At 37.4% G+C, this 22,811-nt stretch overlaps 1 protein-coding gene and 1 long non-coding RNA gene across 3 annotated transcripts in view; both read right to left on the bottom strand.

Annotated features, from left to right (window-relative positions):
- Positions 1 to 459: 459 nt before the first annotated feature.
- Positions 460 to 15,114, bottom strand: LOC108507331. The gene is made up of 5 exons (XR_001878088.1): positions 14,864 to 15,114; positions 13,753 to 13,870; positions 9,239 to 9,328; positions 2,626 to 2,712; positions 460 to 562 (listed from the first exon to the last, which is right to left on the bottom strand). It is a non-coding gene; the product is annotated as an uncharacterized LOC108507331 (long non-coding RNA).
- Positions 15,115 to 21,027: 5,913 nt separating this feature from the next.
- SP3 (Sp3 transcription factor) overlaps positions 21,028 to 22,811 on the bottom strand; it is a 34,441-nt gene continuing 32,657 nt past the window's right edge. For both annotated transcript variants that reach the window (XM_017837763.1, XM_017837771.1), the window contains one exon: positions 21,028 to 22,797. In XM_017837763.1, the coding sequence (XP_017693252.1) occupies positions 22,481 to 22,797 (317 nt within the window). In that variant the 3' untranslated portion in view covers positions 21,028 to 22,480. The remainder of the gene's footprint in view (positions 22,798 to 22,811) is intronic.

Genomic DNA, 22,811 nt, shown 5'->3' with positions numbered 1-22,811 from the left:
ACTACTGCAAACAAGTTGTTTCCAAAAGTAGAGTCCTCCTCCCTAAAAACTGCTAATTACAGCCAAAACTTTCTGGCTTTCCTTGTCTCAACTGAATATACATATTGTTTTTCTGACAATTAATGCAGCACGGGCTACACTATGTTCCTAGTCCACTTCTTTTTAAAAAATGTAAGACATAAAATTTTATTTAACTGTGTATAGATGTAAATATTAAAGTGGTTACACCATTATATTTCAGAAATTTCATTAAACAGAAAATGCCAGTGTAGAAGCAAAGTCCCACTGGGTAAGACCTGCCCCTTTTCTAGGGTTCCAAGGAATTGTTGCCTTTTAAATACAAAACACGTTCTTAAAACTTCTTAATGTATACACTTCACTGGACACTTTTGGTTCCTCCTTCAAGGTCTATTTTGAATATTTCTGCATAAGTTCATTTCAATTTCTGAAAATACATACAATTATACCCGTAAGTTTGAAATCTTGCACTTCTCTATTTCAAAATAAGATTCCAGTTGATCATATAGCTGTGCAATATCAGCCTGTGATAGTGATGATGCCCCTGAAAAAAAAAAAAAGAGTAACAATTGTTTTGCTCTACAATGCTTGATGTATAATAATCTGTGAATTAATATCCATTTTGTTCTAGAAGTGCATGAAATACAGAAAAACATATAAGTCTTGACAGACAAACTGACCAGAGATGCATGTGCATTACTATAACATTCAGGGCACATACTTAGTGGTATCACAGTGATCTGTAGTAGAGTAAGTTGAACAAATGAAACAAATTTCTAGAGCAGGAAAGGAGGCAGATGTAGCAGCTTTTGGGGTTTTGAGGAGGATGTCTTGTGTAAAAATATCCCATGGATTGGCATCAATCTGCAGGTATTCTTCTATCCTTCTGAAGATTTTTATATTTTTTTTTCCAAATAAATTAAAAATGCCATACCAAAAAATAAGCCGAAAACCAAACTAACCAACCAAACAAAAAACCAAAACCACAAAAAAAACCCAAAGAAACCTTTTTAAGAAAACAAAACCAACCAACCAACCAACCAACCAAAACCAAACCAGAATGAATCCTTAATATCAGATGTTCTGATTTTTTTTTCATTTTGCTTTAGTTTTCTTCCAGACAAACATTTTTGCCAATGTTAAGCAGAAGTTAGGAAAGGTTTGAATTTTTCAAAGATTTTTTTTTATGATAAGTACACAATGAACAGTAAAAAACATCATCCTACTCTTAGAGCTATCTTTTCCTCAACATCATGCAAGATGTAGTAAATATTTACATCCTCATGCTTCACTCTACTCCCCTGTATAATGATATGCTGCCATACCTACACTGTCTTTATCTAAAGTCTGATTCATTAATGATTGTAAGGAACACTGAGAAGCTCACTTAAAAGCATAATATCAGAAACAGCTTTTGCAAGGAGCATCATAAATGAAGTGTCATTATAATAAAATTCAAGTTTTCTATAAGAAAGGATACTATTACATCCATATGCATTTCTTACAGACTAGAAAGAATTATATTGAAAGGTTTTAACCAATAAAAATGTACTGCTATCCATGTTTAAGTACAAAAGAGATCATTCAGTAATGATTCTGTTATTAACATCACATATTTGTAAACGGGAAGCCAAGTACAAGAACAGGCTTAAGCTGATCCTTACCAGACACCAGGCACCTGAGGGTTAAAATCTGCACCCCTGCTTTGTTCCTGCTCTCCTATGCCAAGGTGCAACAAAGAGGCCTGGCTCCAGGTGATTCCATGTGCCATATGTGCTGCATTTCCTGCACACGCTAGGAGTTGGGAACAGTGTTTCCAGGTTTACAGCTAGTCTGATTTTTTTGCTTTTTGTCAGTTTAAGCCTGCCCTCTCCTGTTGTTTACACATTTTATTTAATTTGTGCCTTTTATTTTTCCCCCAAATACCAAGGACAATTAAAAGCATATAACAGGCAGGCACAGCAGGGAAAATGAAGTATTCCCTCAAAGATATACAGCCAAATTCAGCCCTTTGCAGAATCTGCTCACACAAGCATGAAATTTTCACAGATGTCTGGGTAGTGCAAGGGTAGCATGACTGACATGTTCTGCTGTCTTTGCTATCTGGAATATTTTCGTGGCTCTAGCGTGGGAGGGGCTTCTCTTTCAGAGCATTTCAAAACACAAATCCACATAGCCATTTCCAAAAGGGGAAGATATACACTAACAATGCTGACCCACATGCTGAGCTTTAGCCTCTCTGAGCGGTCCTACTGGCTTTGAAGGAGCCATTCATATGGAAAGGCATAGGCTTAGTTGTATGGCCAGATTTTAGGAGGTATGCCAGCTTTGCTGAGGCACCTCAAACTGATTAACAGGTTCTGAGTTCTACCATGGAGGGGCAACAATGAACACTGGAGGCAGAAACACTGTGGGTCATGCTGCAGCTGTGCTCTAGAGAGCTCCAACAGTGGTGATGCTGGCATGAAAGAAAAAGAACAGGGAAACAAGACCATTCAGACAACAGTTTTGAGGTTATTATAGCTATTACATCTCTACTAGAAGAACACTCTACAAGGCAAAGGTAGTTCCTCGTACATAGACTCTTCATGGAGCAAGCATACTCACCCAGGTTTGCAGAGGCCGTAAGATGGCAATCACTGGCAGTAATTCTCTTTCTTCCTCTTGAAATTTGGAATGATCATGCTCTAAACACTGCCAGGAACGACAGAACAATAAAATAAGTCCAGTGCTACAAACTAACCACTTTTCAAATTTATTTGGAAATTAAAAGTCTACAAAAGCAACTAGTATTAGTAAACATTTTGCATTTGTTACAAATACCGTGATCCATATTTCCCCCTCTCCAAATATCTCTCTCTCTTCCATAAAAAAAAGACCTAAACATTTTAAAATAAATTACATACATAAGCCTATTTTCCTATTTTTAGCAACCAAGTTATGTGTCTACAAAATCAGGGCTCAGGGTCAACAGTGTTAATAGAAAAAACACTGCTTGCAACAAAACCATATATTCAACATCACAATCCTATTTCCACTTTCTGGTCAGAAAGACTGTTTTCTGACCACATTCATGTAATTAAATAACAAGGCCTGATTCTCATCTCACAAGAATTGATGACAAAGTTGCTAGCTGAAGTTTAAAAAAAAAATCACAGTTTATTTATATCTAACATATATAAAATGCTAAGTTTGGGGCAGAAGGAGGGGCACTGTGATTGTTGTTGTTATGTGTTCTTTTTTTCCCACAGGAAAAAGATCAGGCAGCATACATCTGTTTCACAGTAAAACCAAGATATTAATATTATCCAGTAATTCAGCTGCTTCCCAGCCTTTGGGCAAACTTTGGTGAAGAGAGCGATACTTTTTCATACTTGTTAATTCTGCCAGTTTCCTCTTTAGGAATTTACATGAGAATATGTTCATTTTCATGCAAGTTAGAGTCTGGGGTTCTTTTTTCAAATAGCTTACCACAGTAATAAATATCATCTGGTTGTAAAGCTACACCCTGCACTATGAGTTAGGTGCTGAGTGTCTGCTTAGTAAAGAAAATACAGTAAACCAATATCATAATGGCACAAAATGAAATACAGATACAATTCCAGACAGTTACATTGAATGCTGATCACTGGGGAAAAAAATTAAATCTTTCAGACAGTGTATTAATAACTCACAGTAACACTGGAAAAACTGATAAACTTATAAATAAACTAAAAAATAATTGCTTTTTGTACTGAACACATTCACTCCCAAAAGAGAAGAAAGAGTTGTCTTGTTACAAAAAACTACATGAGGGTAGAAAATATACATTCTAGAATTGCAGATGAAACCCAGAAAATTAATATTTTCTATTTCTCCCAGGAGACATTATCAAGGTAGAGACTCAGTAGGAAGTAATTTAACATATGAGTTTTATCAGTTTTATCTGTCTTTGGAGTGAAATTGTTGTCCTTGGCTGCCTTGATTTCAGCCACTCCTGAATCTCCTTATGCCAGTTACCAACCATTCTTTCAGTGTATCAGCACAGGTCAAAAGATGAACACGTGCTTACATTCACTACTCCCACAATTCCAGTTCAGAACAGGCTAAGCAAATGCAACCTTTGTACTGCCAGGGTACTGGAAAAGGGCCTTTGTGTAAATCAAATGCAAGTCTTCAAGTTATGGCCTAGGGAAGACTTAAATAGTGCCAACACCTTTGAGTTACCCTCCATGTGTATCCTCAAACCACTGACTGAACTCCCAACGTCTTGTCCCAGCACGCACAGGATTCAGAGTTAACCCTGGAGCTTGCTACCTGAGAAGACAGTTGTTTCAAGCTCCTAGTCAAGAGTTTGGAAGTGATGCTGACACAGCGATAGATCCTGAAAGCCAAAGGTTCAGTCTTTCAGTCGAATGGATGAAAATCACTTCTTGAAACCTGGACTACAGATAACCTGAAACATTTCTCTCTCTTAAAGAAAAAGTGAAGTGTTCGAAGTGTTCTCCCTTAAATGTGAGAGAGAGCATATAATAGCAAAAAAAAAAAAAAAAAAGCTTGTGAGATATATTCTGGAATACTCAGCGTTAATTGTTTGACAAGAAATTCTACCACTGCTCAGAGATGATCTACATAGTTCAGAATATAATGTAATATGCTCCTCTTGAAAGAAGTTGTCAGTATCTGATGGGTTTTTATTACTATTGCTCACTATAAAACGCACTATTTAATTACTAGCATGAAAGTGATTCTAGCATAAAGGAAGAAGGGGAAATGAGACCTCTCCACCTTTTCAACAGTTAATGCACTTGTGCACGTAAAAATACAATGCTTTTTCATATGTATTTTTAATGATGCATTGCATTTTCTTAGATCTGTGGGATCTAATTTCTCTATTGATGTCCTTAGATATGATGTAATACCTAAAGCAATATATGATGACAGCATATAATTTAAATAAATCTAAAATTCTTAAGATATTGGTCAAGAAGAGATTTGTGATTTTGTGCCCAACTTGAAAATCCATTAAATGGCACATGGTGCTCAGCTTCTAAAATATACTATCATTCCTAAGACATTTAATGTTGAGCTTCTAAGATAAGACAATTGTTTCCAAAATGTTGAATTAACACTTCTGCAAGGTTGTGTATAATCTGGAACTTTACGTTTTTTAACCAGACAGCCAGATTTCAAAACATCCATTCTTCAGATATTGTAATAAAGTAATTGTCAAAATAAACATACTAACACAGAACATAATGACAGAAAACACAAATATTTTTAACAGTGAGTGTCAGGTTTTCAATAAAGCAGAGCATAAGTCAGAGTTTATGACAAACAAGTTTTTTTCTTGTGTGCATCTTAGAATCTACAAACTGCAAGTGTACATGGCCATTCAATATTTATATATACTATCAAAGAAAAAACTGAACACAATGTGAATTTTCCTTACTCTGACTGAAAACTCTTGTACCAGGACAACCGTATCCACTAGGAAAGCAGTATTATTTGGAAAGAGGCCAGATCAGACAGATGGCAGAGAAAAGGGAATCAGTGAAATGTTCAGTGTTGGAAAGTTTCAGTAGCAATGTAACATGTTAAAGGACAAAAAAACTGGTCAGTCTCTTCAGCTTCTGAGATTACTAAAACCAAAGAAAGGTATAGCATAAGCAAAACATTTTTCGAAATTAAATCAAATAAATATAATCACCCGTGGTTTTGAGAAAAATATCTGAAATATTTAGTGAAATGAGATATCAAGCAGTGCACTTTCTCTCCATATATACTCCAAAATATTTTCCTGTGTTTTCCAAATGAGTATACACTGTATAAAAAAAATCATGGCCCTTTGCTACCTTAATTTTTAACATAAGTTTATGAAACTAGGGTAATTTGTTTCTTATTATTTTTATTATCTGTATGGTCACCTGTAACTTTCACCCTCCTAAGTATGATAAAAAGATAACAGACTTAATTCAGGTGTATGATCAATAGGCTACACAGTTCAAGTCACTGATCTTTATATGATGTAGTGCTGCTCACAAAAACCCGAGACAGACACCGTCTCTTTTCCTGTTTCAGGCACTGAGTTTAGAGACGCCCAGTGCAACCCTAAAGTAAAGATTTAACCAGAGCTAATTAAGCTATAAAACAAAGATTTGAGCAGATCTGCTTCTGTTGCAAACAATACACAAAATGTTGATGTGGCTCCGTCATCCAGCCACTTGGACTCCTCACCTGGATAACTCTGATACATTTGGGAATGAAGCTCTGATTCATACAACAGCATCCATAGTGGTCAGGGACATAGGTGGCAACAAGCATCTGCTGAGACACTGAGGAGAATCCTGCGGAACTACAGTGAAACCACTAATCGTTTGCAGACCCTCTGAACAGTTCAAGGGAAGTATTTTACATAGCCACACTATCAAGGGTCCTGCAAAAATTTTTGTTTTAAACACAAGTAATTTATATGTACATATTCTCTCTATCTTCTCCTATCCAGTTCAAAAACAGGGACAATATGGATTCCACCGTGCCAGCCATTGTGCTATACAACTATTTTCATTTGTACTGCCACAAACAAAGAATTAAATATAAAAGTGGTACCTCTGGTATGAAATCTAGCTTTTGTTGTTGAGATTATTTCCTTGCCCAGTGACATAAAAGTGATCAGTATGCCATTATGTGGATAAAACAATTAAAAAGTTTCTCAGAACTAACTCTGTCATCTTGGACAGCAAAATTACTGCTGCAAGGAGCCACCAGCACATTTGTTTTCATTATAATCAAATACACCATCCTAATCAAAATGATAATTTGACAGGGTTTTTTTTGTTCAACTCATGCCAATTTATCTATGTCAGTTCAGTGTTTATTATCTTACTGTCATGAAAGCTCTTATGCAGACTGCTAGTTCATTATCTATACATGAGTTTAAAGCAGTAGTTTGCCTGATCAGAAATGCCAAGCAGCTTATCATTTTACATTTTACAAAATTATTTTGTAATAGGTTACTGGGTTTTCCTCTTAGAAAGCAATCTGTACTGAATATTTTGTTAAAATATAAGATAGCCAATGCCTCTACTGGATAACTACAATTTCATTGGAGTACAGTGCTATTGTTTCAATTGATTGTATCTTGCAACAAAAATTTTGGCTAGTTGTAACAAAAATAACTATCAATTCTCAACCATATATTCTATTAAACACCTCTCTGTAAATTCTCAGATGTCATTTCTTTTGTCCACTTACAAGAACATAAAGCTGAAAAAGTAGATATTTTTATTGGCAAAACACCAAGATTAATAAATGCTGAGTCTTAGCAAAAATCTGAACATTCTACATACTACTCTGGGAAAGTAACAAAGACACAGTAAAATATAACAACAAGGATATAGCCATGTAAAGAAATACAGATTACATTAGTGACGAGTGTTTAATTTACGAGGGAATTGGATTTCTAGCTGTAGTTTGTTCCTTCAAATTTTAAGATCTTGTCTGTAAAAAGCCTTCTCATAATCTCTGTAGAACATTTTCCTAACTACCACCAACACTCAGTACGTTCAGCTTCATATGATCTTGGTATATACTTTCTAAAGTTGTTTCATCTCTTCTGCCTGAATTTTTTTCTGATGTACCCCACCCCTGACTTAGTCAGCATCAACAGTCAGCAACACTCTTCTTGATACACTGGTCTTTCTTGAGTTGAGGTTTAACATTTTCTTTTACTTTTAATATCTGCGCACCTTTGCAGGGGCTGTGTGAAGAAATCCCTGTGATTATGCCTTCCAGTTTGCCAGCTTTCTGTCAAGTGTTTTGTTTCCTTGTGCTCCCCTGTCTGCATCTGAAGCCTCTAATCTCACACCTACACTGCAACTTCTTTGGGATTCTGTCCTTGGTTAGTCTTCCCCAACCCCACCTTAAAAACCACCTCTCTTGACTTCAAATATAAATCCCTCTAGTGTACATGTGCCAACACAAACTACTTCAGTTCCCCACTATCTGCATCTTTCTGTGACAGCTCTCTCTGGATCACTAGCTGATGATCAGTATGGCTGAAATAGAGTTGTTATTCTCTACTACCTTCTCTCTCTTCAAGTTATCCTTGCACAGGGTCTCCTGTTGTAATACTGCCATCCTTATGATCACTCGAACACACAATTCAGATATCATCTTCAACTTAGACCTCTCTATAGATCCTCTCCTAATAGCTATGTACAAAGATTACAGAACCTTACTGCTTAGTGCATGAGGTAGTTTTCCCACACACCCATGTAGGTAAAACTCTTCTCCAAACTCTTATCATCTCACATCTTAGTTATTCCAGTATTGTTTCTTCAAATCCTGCCCAAATGCCATCCTGTTGGATGGTCAAATAATAACACATATACCTTAGCCTACACTGCTCTTCACACTTGAGAGGAGATTTTCAGAAATACCTGTAAAGGATAGTGTTACCTTCAGATCCTTCCTTCAAACTTTCTCTTACACTGTGCCAATTAAATGCTGAGAAAACTGCTGTGCTACACTCTCAGCCCCGCACTGCCACTGGGTCTTCTGCTTCCTGGTTATACCTACACTGCAAGGACTTTTGGGCAGGGCCAGCTTCTTGTGTTTGTATAGTGCCACCCAGAGCAAAGCCCACTTTATGACCAGAACTTCTGGAGGACATTGACCAGTACTGCAAAGCACAGCAAAGCATCACTGTGGTAAGAGCAGCTCTCTTTGTCAGCATAACTTTCCTTGATGCAGAAGGGAAACCCCAGCAGACCTTTCTTCCCAGACTTGTCTGCTGCAGCTTCTCTTAACAAAACAGTGTCTGCTTGACTTGGAGGCAGTCTGTCCAAGGGACATATCAGTGTCTCACCCTTTGAAGCCTGTCTAGCAGTCAACCAGCTTTCTTTTCCTCATCAGAGAAAGAATAAGGTAAAGTTTTAAGAGACAGAGCGAACAAAAACAGTGTCAAAACAAGCAGGGGCCAGATCCAGAACCTATTCTATTTAAAGGAAATGCTAAATTTACTTTAATGGGCTTTGACAAAGGTCCCCTGTTATAAAGAAAAACAGGCTGAAGTTGGCCGAGTCATCACAGTAAGAGGCAGAACTCTCTTCCAGTTCCACCACTGAGTTATTCAGCCATTCCCAGCCACCTGCTGGCAGTTCACACTCCCTCTCCAGGCTGCCTTCCTGTAAAACTAACATATTCCAGCTGTTCTGTGGTCCCAGGCCTTAACTCTTACCTCCCCTTACTAAGTACTTGTCTTCCTCCATATCTTCATTTTTCCCAAGGAACTTCATTTAATGGACTTTATGCAACTCTGTGATGAGGCCTAAGAGAAAGGTGAACTGTTTAGATTGTGGAGTAAAATAAAAAAACAAACAAGCCCCAAATTGGGATCTTCTTCCTTTGGGAATTCTAGAGGGGTGAATAAGATAAAAATAATAATCTGTCCTGGATCTGAATATTTTGCAACCACTTGCAGGTCTTTAGCATTTCCCTTTCAAATTTATATCTCAGGAACAAAATTAGTCCTTGCCACCCAAGTTTTACATACATATTCTATCTATAATTTTCATATATATATGGATATAAACTTCTTTATTCTAGTCCTACAGGACAATTGCTGCCTTGGTATATTTATAATACAGCAGACATAGCCTTAGTACTGTTGCCATGTGTCACTGGTCATCATGTGAAAAAAATCAAGGAAAAAACCCTACAGTTTCTTTATAAAAACAAACGAAAGCCTTAATTCAATTTCACTAAACTAAACAAAAAAGTGTTATGATAATTTTGTATGTGTCTTCTTGTCATACCGATAACCAGCTACAGTACAGAGAATGAGTACTTCAATTCCATCCATGGTTCCCAGCTATTAGGGGAAAGGTAAATAAGTTCTTCAAGAAGATTGCTTTACTTTGCTGCTTTTCAAAATACATTTTCACATAGGTTTGCACATCCTCAGGTACTGCGTGTGGCCAAGCATTGTAATTGTTTCAGTTGGAAGAAACATCAAGTAGAATCTGTCAGTAAGTCAAATGCAGGGACATAATTTAGGTTCTAAAATGTGAATCTGGGAGATGATGGGGGGAAAATATAAGAGATCTACAATGACAGTACAAACACCAAGATAACATGGTAGCATACATTTAACCTCCACCTTGCACTCCACCTGTTCACATACAAAGAGTCAATTTATATTCTGTATGTTCTGTCTGTTTTGTGACAGGACATACACAGTTCCTATTACAAAGTCATTAGTTGACATGCCTTATTGCAGGACTAATGTACTCTGTCAAATGCCTATACATGGAAGGAAGCACTTGGGATTGCAACGAAAATATCCATGAGGGATAGCATTGATTCACACCTTACTGGAGGTACTTACATAAGGCAAGCCAGCTGTTAAAAGGAGAAAGCTGGTTCAGTGCATTCTACAAGGACTTAAGACAGTTTGAGAAACAGTCTCAGTTATGAGGAATACCAAAGTTTTGGTGATCATCAAACATCCTAACAGGTGACTAAAATGCACCCAGACCTAGCTTATATCTCAACTTCCAAGTAGTTGAGAGTTCTTATCAATAAAGTAAAAAGGATTAGAATAAGTTTTTACTACAGAGAAATTAAGCAACAAATAAAATTTATTCCAATTTTGATTTTTTTACTTGTATACAGTGATATATGTACATTCTCAATCTTTAAAAATAGTTTTAAAATTATATATTATTTCTAAGAGTATCAGAAACTGTACAGCATGAAAAGCAATTAGAGCATTGTATATCCATAGGAAGTACTTCAACAGATAGATGTAGAAAAAGAGGGATAAGATGGATTACCCTAAAGCATGCAGGAATTGGTCAAGAAATGTTTCAAAATTTTGCCATTGAATTGTGAAAGAAATAGTGAGAAAATATGGGAAATCCTATGCAAACCACAAAAAAAAGCCTGTGGATGATGACTAATCTTCTCTATTGAGCCCATATGCAGAGGCTTTTCCCTGCCCCTAAGAAAGCTAATCAATAAAATATGGAATCTAATTTGGATATTTATTTCTAGATCAAATATAAATTATTCATTGGTTCCTTTTGCCTTTTGTAATTTGGGGTGTTTAGATCCTGCCTCTTAAAAATTCTAAGTGAAGAGTCTATTTGAAACTTTTCACTATGATATGAGTACCCTGTGAAAGGAGAGAGTCGGTAGTGTCTACCAACCTAGACTACAACTGACTTTCAAGACAGCTAAGACCGCAGTCACATGGGGTTTGGTATATGCTTCATTTAAGGATGCTAAAATTATATGTCTGAAGAGTGGAAATTTGAGAAGTATTGATTTTAACTCTGAGTTACAAATCTCTCCAATTTATTTTTGTATTTGACTCTTTAGGGAGATTTATAGGGAGAATTAGAATATGAGTCTCCCACGTAAACTTCCTTTTGTGTGAAGTGGTATGCTAGTAAAATAGCCTTCAATTGCCACACTCTTTAAATAGCTGCAGGAGGTCCAAGGTATGGGGACATGGGGCAAGAGACACAGAGCTTTGTCTACTATTTTGAGTAACTGGTGACCCTACTATAAAACAGGTTTATGCTGATGATTATATCTTTCTAATATACTGTACAACAATGACAGTTAACACAGATGCTTTAGCAAGATCTTGATAAGCAATGTATCAGCTTCCAAAAGCAAAGGCTGACAAGTCTTTAAAAGCATAGTGATTGCTATTACAAGTTGCTAAGTAAGGTGTTTAGAAGTATTTAAAAGACACAATCTCTGGGCTAGCTGACATTTTTCTGACAATATTTTCTACTTTGTTTCTTACTCAGATGGCTTCAAATGGTGATTTGGGCAGCTGGAACCTGGGGGCATATTTGCTTCATTACATAGACTATTTTGTCAGCTGGAGCTGATTTTTTGTTAACACACAGATGGACACAGAAAACCTTCAAAGACGGTACAAATTTATTTTGTTTTAAATGTAAATACCACCCTGGTATCATTAATAGCCAAGCTAGCTTGTTTCTCTTAGCATTCTACGCCTTATATGCCAATAATCTCAGGGCTTTATTTTGCCTGATATAAATTTTCATTAAGCCTGAGGAGGGCTCTTTCTGTCTTTCCTGACTGATTCAGGTTTAATTGGCCTCTAAGGATAGTAAGCTGTTTGAGGGTTCTTTCAGAATCTGTGTTCCTCTGCTTCTTTGCCAAATATTTTTTTATTTCATCTAGCAATTTGTTTCCATCAGCTTCTTTTCTCCATTTTTGCTGCCAGAGACAAAGCTGCTACATTTTTTCTCTCATTATATAAGCATTCCCCCTATCCATGTTCTTGGAACGAACACCATTTTTCAGGTAGCTCCACCTTTTCTTTCAAAGTCTATTTCTGACATGCATTTAAAAAAGGTTTAGCCAGAATCTCTGTAATAGATGTGTGGGCTGACCATGCCATTTAACTTCTTTCCAGCAAGGCCAAACCAAGTATAAAGAAGTCAGAACATAACTGAATCTAAGATAGAGACAGCATGAAAAAAGTAGAAAACCAGAAAAACCCTATTATATAAGAAACTCAAAATTATACAGAAAACTACTTTCCTCTTAACTTTCTTTTTCTTTCTTAATAATCATATAACATTCTTGAAACTTTTTTTCCTTCTTTCTATTAGGGAAGACTAGGATTCTTATATGATTTCCTTTAAACTGAAGAGTTTTGCTATCCTTGTGCATTGTCCTGGTTTTTCATTCTCTTCAGTGTGGATATAGAAGCCTCCATTTCAGAAATATTTTATTTCCATGAGAGTACCGAATCTATTATTTGCTTGCTGTGTCTCTGTGCTTTTATAGTTTCAAAAATAGTCCCATTCTGCAACAGCAATTAGCAGATTTCTAAGCTGGTAGATCACGGTTTGCTTTTTTGGGCTGCCTTTGTAGCCAGTACTCCTCTGTTCCCCTATGCAGCTTTATTTATGTAACAGATTTCCAACCATAAAGTTTGTGACAGTCAAAACCATCTCTCTTTTCATAGATGATCACAACATTCAAATTAATGGCCATTTCATATGGCTGAATACTCAGACAGCCAAGCTGAGCCTGAGATGGATTCTGATCTCTCACAGATGATACTTGGTTCTTCAGCGGTGTAAACTACAAATTTGGAACCATAACATTTCAAATATGCTCACATGTTCATGTCATATTCTGAATTAAAGAGTCTTTTAAAAAGGAAGAGAAAACTATTCCAGAATTTGGTGAAGTCCTGGATAGTAACAGCAGAAATTTTATCAAGAGGAGTCTAGCAAAAGTCAATAATTTACTGCATAACATTTTTTATGTGTAAGAACTAAACATTGCCCAGAAAGGCTAAAAAAAATGTACTATTTATACGGGGAGAGAAGAAAGACGAAAGACTCCAGAGTGATAAAAGTAATGGGAAAGAAATACTAGGGAGGAGACAGAAAAATAAAATGTTAAGACAGAGATGACTGACAGAAACAGTCCGCTTCTGACCCAAATGTGGTGAATGCTTCCCATTAAAGCAACTGTCTCAAACTAACAAATACCTTGAATGAAATTCTGCATCCACTAAACATCAAGGGGGACAAGATTCCATCACAGTCTTTGAGATAAACCAAATAACTGTACAGATGTTTAAGACTGCTGTTAGTGTGCTTTTTGTAGTCTTTCTTGAAATGAAAAGAATGAGAGAGAACAGCATGGACGTAAATAGTTTAACAGTCTCATGCGAGTATTTATGCTTACCTGGCTGAAGAGAATCAGGAAAGTAAGTTCTCCTCGCTCAAGTGCTTGCTTGTAATTAGCCTTGGACCCTTTTCTTCCTCAAAATGTGCAAAACTTTCATGCTCCAAGAAATATTAATCTAAGGTAACAAGTGATAATATATTTGCCTTAGTAAGTTTACATATACAAAGAATATATGTCAATGGATACAAGATCTCTTTTATAAACAACAAAGCCTCACATTATCTGATAATCATCAAATACAGTAGCTGTATCTCAGCCTGGTTTTGAAGTCTTGGGATTGCAGGTTCACATTTCACTTCTCTGCTATGCACAAATTGTCTGCACACACTAAACGAACAGATCAAAAAGTGTGCTGCCAAACAAAGAAACTAAACAAGAAAAGAGTAGAAAACTTTTGGCCTCTGTGGCATTTTCCAGTTATTGATACTTTGAGTGTTCCTCAGATTAAGCCCAGGTTAAAATACCTCAAAGAGAAATGTCATTTTAAATCGCAGGGATCACTAATATGTGCTGAATGGTGCACTTGAAAAACAAATCACATTTTGCATGCACACACTAGTCTTTAAACACTCAGGTTGGAAACTGTTTATATTTGACATGCCAAGTGTTGGGGGGAGGGTTGGTGTTGACTTTTTTATAACTTAGATAACTATTAATTTTTTGTAATCTTTTACAGCTGTTAACATTCTCTGGTTCTGAAATCTACAATCTTCTTACAGTATTTGGTGCTGAACTTCAAAACTAGCCTGTTTCTAAAGCATGAGAAAAGTCATGAACATTGAAAGAAAATTCACAGCCCTTACTCAAAATAATAAAGGTGTTTCACTTGACTCATTTTTTGTGGCATAACACTGAACCGAGCTTTAATATGGCAATCACTTATTTTTGTCAAAAAACTTAGCAAAACAAAAGAATATAACTTTTGTGCAAGCAATAAATTATTTATGAATTTGTAGATTTAATTATGTATTTTTATAAAACTGAGAATTTTTTCTAATTTTATAGGTTTAATTGCATGAAGTTATATAGATGGGATAATGTAGTCTTGCACAGTTTTAAAAACCTGTGTGATGACTGAACAGGGGACATCCACAAACAGCTCTTTTACCTTAACATTCTCAGATGCAAAGGTCCCTTGCAGTGACATCAGGCCAGTTAACTCTGCCTCCCTTTTTATGTGTTCAATATTCAAGAGCAGAGTCCTTAGTTTGTTTTTTCACACTATCTCACTCATAAGCAGGACAGAACAAAGTTTTGACCATTTCTGCTCCAATGCTCGGTGCCTTCCACAAATAAACAGACAGGAAACATCTGTTGCTCTTGCTTGAAGAGGCAGGAGGAGCAAAGGGGCTTCTAAGAAATTTGGAGAGCTGCAGAAGAGGTAAGTGTTGAGTGAGGCTGAAAATGAAGGCTTAACACTGGGAAGTTACAGTTCACTTCACATACTCTGCTCCTGAAGTCAGAGCTCATCCACAATTATTCCTACTCACTAGTGTTTGGTATCGTACACGTACTACGCGGGAAAATTGTAAAATATGCCAGATCCTTCAATCCTCCTGCATTTAAAATATTTCTTATAGCTACACCTTCCTCTGAGGACTGTTAAGACTTTCAGGGAAGCTCTCTCCAAATCTCAGATGAGCAAATACATAATTGGTCATATAAAGAGGTAATTAGCACAACTGAAAATGGTACTATTTCAATTCTTCGGGTAAATACTGATTGGAGAAGTCATTTTCTTCCTAAGGAAACATAAGAGAAGTCCCCAAATGACATTAAGAATTCCACATAACTTTAAAAGGTGTGTTATTTACAGAAACTACTTGAATAGCTCCTTTGGAAGCATTTTGAGCTGTTAAATAATAATGTATTTAGGATACATTACATGTAGTTAAAACAGCTACAAATGTACATGGAAAAATTATGATTAAATCCTGTTATCTCAGACAGCAGCTTTGGCACAAAAAACCCCAGACAGAATTCTGGATTTAAGTCAAGAACACAAGGCTATGGCACCTGTGACTGCCTATGACGCCCCCTCACCTCTCACTGGCATGGCAGCACGCTGGACAAACATCACTTAAAAACAAAGGCCACATGTTCGCACCCACAGCCCACTCTCACCACCTGCCCTTTCCCTCCTTAGCCCCGCAGGCCTTGTGCCACCTGGTAATGAGCAGAAGGGAGACGGGGCTTGGGGCCACAGTGCCCACCCTGCGCTCGGCCACAGATCCCCGCTGCGAGCAGGACCTGGGCCAGCCCTTTGGGATGGTCTCTAAAATAAATAATGTCCATGAAATTGTGCTCTGTGTGTGCACATCCCCGTGGAGGTGGCTGCAGTGGAGTGATGGCCCGGGAGCCACAGGGCTGTGGAGATGTGGGGGTCTGTGGGTCCTGCACCTGGCACGAGTGTACTGTGGGCCTGGGCCACCACAGGCCAGCTACCAGAGCCGTGGAGACCAGCCCTCACCACAGCAGGGAGACTCGGCCCATGGGGCTGGGGAACTGAGAAATAACTTTTTCCTCTGACAATAAATAAAACCAATGTGCAAAAGAACTATGGAAGAGTCAACCAAGCCTGATGCTACCACAAGGCCAACTCCCTCTCTCATTCTTAGCCTCCAATCTAGTTCCTAAACTAGCTACAATATTCTTGTACTTAAAATGAAAGGATTTAGCCAAGACACCACTCAAGCAGCAGCCCAGTTCAGTCATTAATGCACATCTGTTTTCCTCTATCATAAATCACCTATAGTAGTGCATATTGCCAGATACAAGCTTCATTAGTTCTCAAGGAATAATGCATAGTATGGCAAACCCCAGTCTAGCACGTGGGCTCCTGCTAGGATTATGGTATCTGATGACCTAGCAGGAGAATTACAGCAGGAAAGAGGCGCAGTGAAGAACCAAAAGGCAACAAAGACTGCTACGAAAGCAACATGAATATTAGAAAGCTTTATGTAGCTCTCAACTTTTTCTTTCTGGCCCCCTTTCCTTGCTTTGTTGCATCTTGTCTAACCCATTGATGGCCTCCCCCCAAATAGCTACTGTGACACTTGTCTGGAAACTGGACCCTAGAAGGTTTCAGTAAGGGCACCAGGGATTAGGACCCATATATCAATTCTTACTATTGTCTGACTCCACAGCCTTCTGCAGCCCTGCTCCAACCCATCTGTTCCTACCTCTTCCCACTATTGTTCCTGTGTTCACAAGTCTTCTTTTCCAGCCCATAAATTTGCCACAAGAACACTCTTTTCTTAACTGCTTGTTCAGTGTCTGGTACTAACAAGCTGCTTTATACCTGCTCACTTACCTGAGCTCTTCTTACCCACTCCCCCATGCTGCTCTTGAAAAGTATGGCAAAGTGTTGCCATACAGACCTGTGTCTGCCTGCTTCAACCACCCTTGAGCATGAAATGTTCCTTTATGCAAGGCTATAGCTGAGGTCCCAACAGAGATCCAAGGCTTACATAGTAAGGGATACAGCTGTGCCAGATTAGCTTGTCCTCAACAGCTCTGAAACAGGCAGAGTGTGACCAAAAACAGCAGGAGATCAGAGAAGTGGAAGGACTGGTGGAAGGCCCCAGGGTAGGTTGCAGCCAAGCTAACACTACAAGACATGGCTACTTCCCTTTCAGAAGCCATCATTTTCACCACTAAACCTTTCAGCAGTACCACTTGTAGTACTAAAATCAGACTCTAGTACCAGGGAGAGGAATGGCTGATAGAACACAAAAAAAAAAAAGTCTCCAAACCCTCAGCGGCAGAAGCAATAGGATCTTTTTGTATTCTAATACCTTCCCTACATACCAATAATGATTCATGCAGTGGCCTAGACAAAGAGCACAGAAATCGGAAATCAATTTAACCAGTAAATGTAGATCAGTCCCATCAGAAACATCATCGTAATGTCTCCACCAAAGAGTAAACATATGCACAGAATCCCATCGATTTTCCCTGCAAACCTTACCATCATGTAATTTCTTCAGACACAGCAATGGTGGCTTGCAACATAATGGAGTAGACTTTCTCCTGTGTTTGTCTGTTAAATCAAAACATGTCCTGATGGAAGAATAACATCTGGTTAGGAAGCACCTGTGATGAAGTAGCCACTTGTGGGGTTTGTGCATAAATTAGAAATAAAATTCTGTGAATACCTTGCATGAAGGAGTATGTTCCACAGAAACAGAAGGCAGTACTTAATAATGTGGGTGGGTGGGTGGCCCAGTGTACATGAAAGTCAGGGACTCCTTTAGATAATGTAAGATTTCAGTGATATTTTGTCCAGGCCTTGAACCCAGCTCAACCCTCTCTCTGATGGTTCTTTTCTTGTCAGGGGCCATGATATCCTTACTTGAAAGACCTTTTTGGATAAAGGCGTGCTGGATTATGTGATACCACTTATTGACTAATCATTGCTGCTTAAAAATTACTTGCTACTGTGATCTGGTAGCCTATAATCCTTGCAAAGGTTCTTGAAGTAGTCTTGTGAAAAATGCAGATACGTTGTAAGATACATAGAGAAGTAAATCTTATTCTACCTGTAGGCACGACAGTAGTATGGTCAAGATTTGAGCTTTCGGAGGCCACAAGAAAAGCTATGCTCAAGCGACAAATAGTTCCGAATCTTGCTTTGGAACCTTTTTCTGGTGGTGTCCATCTCACGTGGAGTTCAAAATCTGTGTAACTGAGCCTTTTGACTAAATAGAACGCATAGTTGGGGAAGAAAGGTTATTTCCTTGCAGGTAATTTTCATAGCATTCTTCTGCCAACTGTACTGACTTGTCCAGACAGAGGCTTGGTCAGTGTCAAGATGCCAAAGTGAGCTCTGGAGTTACATAAGAGACTGTTTTGAAACAGAAATGTTTTTTTTTTTGTTCCAAGATTAAAGAAGGAATTGCATGTTAAACCACTTGTAAAAAATTCTTCCTTTTGATACCATCTTTTAGAAACTAGAGCACAGAATAACCTGATGCCAACCACTGGTGTGGAAAATGGCTACTATTCCTGTCTAGTTGAGTCAGCCATGTTATCTTCTTCTGCCCTTTTCTGTGGTACATGCTCTGTATTTGTGGTGGTAATGGTAGTAGCAAAAAGTTGGAGGAAAGACAGCCAGCTGCTCATTAGTACTTTACTTAAAGGACACAAGAACCACTCTTGACAGATGACTATTAGCTCCATTCCCTCTTTCCCCAGTACAACTTGTGAGAGCACATATCAGAGCTTTCCTAAAGCCATTGGGAAGGCTTATCTTACTGATTCCAGCAGCTCAAAATGCCTGAAATCAAGACCTGATATTTCTTCTTCAGACAAGTCCAAAGAAGTGCTTTGTTGAGTCCTTTGCCAGAGGAAAATCTGCATCATCAAACCAGAAATCCTGCTCCTCACAAGTCTTTCAGTGATGATGATACTCTTCTTAGTCATACTGCCCCTTGGCCTGGTAAGTAACTGATTAAAACCTCCTTCTCTGCAGGAATCAGTGGTCGTTTGTAACTTGCAAGGATCAAACCATTAGTTCATTCAGGAATGAGCCCAAGAATACTTAGATTATAGCAAGTGTATGTATGTACAGGCCTTGTACTTACTGAAAGTAAGTACCCTGACTATTGAAATTGATGCTCTCAAGCTCACTGTCTCTTGCAGAGCCAGTTTTAGAGTCTTCTTAATTAGTGATTACACCAGACTGCAAGAGGTACAAACCGCCCAAGGATCTAAAGGCTACTATACCAAGAAATCATACAAGCAAGGAAGCCTGACATGAAAATGAAAATAAGTATGTAAAATGCTAGACTGTACTAATAAAAAGCAAGAAGCACACCAAGTAACCCTTGTCAGGAATCCATGAAGAACTGGAAAGCCTTCTACAGAACACACAATTTTGTCTTAGTATTGCATGAGTGACTAGAGGACCAGGAAAGCATGCCATGAGGTAGCAACAACCCTAGATACACCAAAGATCTTATACTTAGGCTTGTGAACCCTTTGCCCTGGAGGTGAGCAGAGGGTTTTCAAAAATCACTGTCACACAACAGAGAAACGATGGCTGTGAGCCATCAGGCAGACAGCCCTTAGACTGCAGGCTTTCCATCACTTTCCTACACATTTCCAGAGTTACTTTCTTCCAAAACATCTACCTTCTGACTTAACACCAAAATATCCTTTTAAAAACTGTGCTACATAAACACTAATTAAAGTAACCATTTGATGTAGTGAGCATAAAAGCTCTGAGAAAAAAAGCAATCTCATCTTCAGCAACGAGGCATTAAAACACTTTCATCCACAGATGGACTTCAGTGAAAGTGTCATTCCATAAAACTTGTGAAAAGCAGTTTAAGAAAGTAGCCCTCTTCCCTCCCACTTAAAATAATGCACTAATATAGCTACTAATGGCTAGTAAGATGAGAAACAGTACATAAGTATTAGAAATATACTAACATGCTCTGTGAACTATAACAGCTTTTGGAAACCAAGCCCCTTCACCTGGCTAAAGGAAGTGGATTCAGAGTATGTTAATATATTGACAACATCCATGGAACACTGAAGTCTGAGCAGAACTCTGTTCTCTCACAAGCTGCTGCCCTTTGACTTCCCAACCAATTTCCCCCTTTTATTTTATTAAACAGAATATTAAGCTGATGGTGAATTAACTTCCTTTTCTCTGTACCTGTCAATTCCTGTTGCTTTGGATCTCAAAAGATTTGCATTAATTTTCTTTCCCCATTAAACTGCAAATTCGGAAAATCTTACCTACATGACTTTTTCCAGTTCTCACTTTTCTAGGCTGAACTCTACCTGGTTTATCCAAAATTATTCTGGTCTGTCCTCTGGCCATTTCATACTCCAAGACTTTAGACTGCACAAATAAAAGCTCTTCACTTTCATTAAGCATCACATACAACCATCACTCTAATTAACTCACAGTTCCCATTTAGTCACCAGTTCCTTATCAGTACCCTCTGTATTATGGCATGTGCCAGAGGACTTAGATGCAACCTCTAGGATAGGGCCTACGTTTCCTTCATGCCCTGCTCAGCATAAGGTCAAAACGTTACCACTACACCAACACAGCATATAGTACATTCACGTCCGTGCACATATACATGGGGCTTTTTTCGGAGTGAGAAGGTGGTGTATTATCATCTCTACGCCCATAGGGAAAGGAAGGACCTTTTCTACTTTCCACCACCTAGAGCAAAATAAAACACGTCAGGCTACCAAGATGTATTATGAAATTACACCTTGTTAGTTAACAAGAAGCACAGTAAACTCATGTCAAAAGAAAAAAAAATAGTGTTTTATTAACTACCACACTGTTATAATACACTTTAAACGTACAATAAGGTAGCCTTTAAATTTGAGGTGGTTTTAAGAATAACAAATGAATAGATTTCCAAATGTTTGTAAATAGGTGAACTGCAGTAATTATTGTTGTACATTTTTTGAAAATGGTATAGCACTTACAGACTGGCTATATAACTTCATTTTGTACATTTTCTATAATTGAAAATATAAACAGTAATTAAAAAATAAAAAGAAAATTCAGCATAATAAAAAACATATATGTTTATCAGTTAAATGTACTGGATACATACAATTTTTAAGGGAAGAAGCAAAAAAAGGAAAGATGGCTGATATTTAAATGCAGATTGACTAACCAAAAACTAAACAACAAACAAATAAAAACCTCATAAACCCCCTAGTTCACTATGACTATATCCATATGTTTGGGAGTACTGTCAATATGGAAGTGATTTTTCTGTTGTATTTGCATATGTTATATTTTACTGGTAATTTACAAGATGGCTTTTAAGGCCCTGGGAGACACATGTTTTTTTGGAAAAAGATTTGAAAAAAAATCACTGCTGAGACGCAATACACCTTATTTTTGGTCCTCCAATGTTCAAAAGAAGGGATATACTTCACTATAACATTTGCCTTACCACCCAAATGCCTCAACCTATACATATTTATTTTTCTTAACATTTTAAGCTTTTTAAACATTGGTTATATTGCCCACCTTGGTTATTGAAAGAATATTAACAAGACATCATTTTGGCAAATTAAATCTTAAACATGGCTTTTCAATAGGATTTAAAAGGTGACTATCCCTAGAGTTCCATGTTAAAATGTAGTTTTCAAAATCTTACAAGAGTAACGCTTAAAATATTGTACATAGTTAACCTAATTAAAATAATTAGCTTCAAAATGACAAGTTGATGAGCTAAGTAAAGCCTACACTATGTAACATTTGCTTGGAAACTTGATTTGTCAGTTATGCATAATAAAAATTCCAGTCATCAAGAAAATTACAAAATTTCTTTTATCATAATGTGATTTCTTTTCACCCATCAACTTCTTTTATCTTACAATAGATAAATACCAACGTGTTCTCATTTTTTTTTACACTAAACCACACAGGATTGATGCATTTGGTTAGACTACCATTTCCATCGTTAAATTCTTTTTTTTTTTTTTTTAATATAACTTGGTAAAATTTCATCTCTTCTAGATTCCAAAAGTACCTACAAAACCCATGCAATTTTACCATTTTAATATACTATGGAATATCATACAAAGTAAGGCATTTCAGTGTCATGTATAACCAAGTTACTGTCAATCCAAAAATTTTTGCACATCAATAAAAAGATATCTAAGAACTTAGGAACAATATTCTTCTCACTACTGTATAAAAATAACCACAATTAATAGGTATCTTGTGTAATATTTACTCCATTGTCTCGTTTCCCGAAACTGTGACAAGCTGTAAAGGTATTTCAGTGTTGGTAAGAATATCCTGATTGCTGGTGCCAGATGTATTAACAGTTCCTATTCCTGAAACAGAACCTTGTTGAATATTTGCAAGGATAAGTGTTGTTCCTCCTGCAGTAATCAAAGTATCATCAGGTGTTGCTTCTACTGATGCCAGCACTGTACTGCTAGAGTGAATACCTTTTTTATTCTGATGTGTTTTAATGTGTTTGGCAAGGTGGTCACTTCTCATAAAGCGTTTTGAACATTCTGGACAGACAAATTTCTTCTCACCTGTCACAGAAGAT

The sequence above is a fragment of the Lepidothrix coronata genome, unplaced genomic scaffold (assembly GCF_001604755.1).
Source record: "Lepidothrix coronata isolate B3197 unplaced genomic scaffold, Lepidothrix_coronata-1.0 Scaffold7, whole genome shotgun sequence".
Taxonomy (NCBI): domain Eukaryota; kingdom Metazoa; phylum Chordata; class Aves; order Passeriformes; family Pipridae; genus Lepidothrix; species Lepidothrix coronata.
The sequence above is the reverse complement of the archived record's forward strand: the minus strand, read 5'-3'. Positions and strand labels throughout refer to the sequence as shown.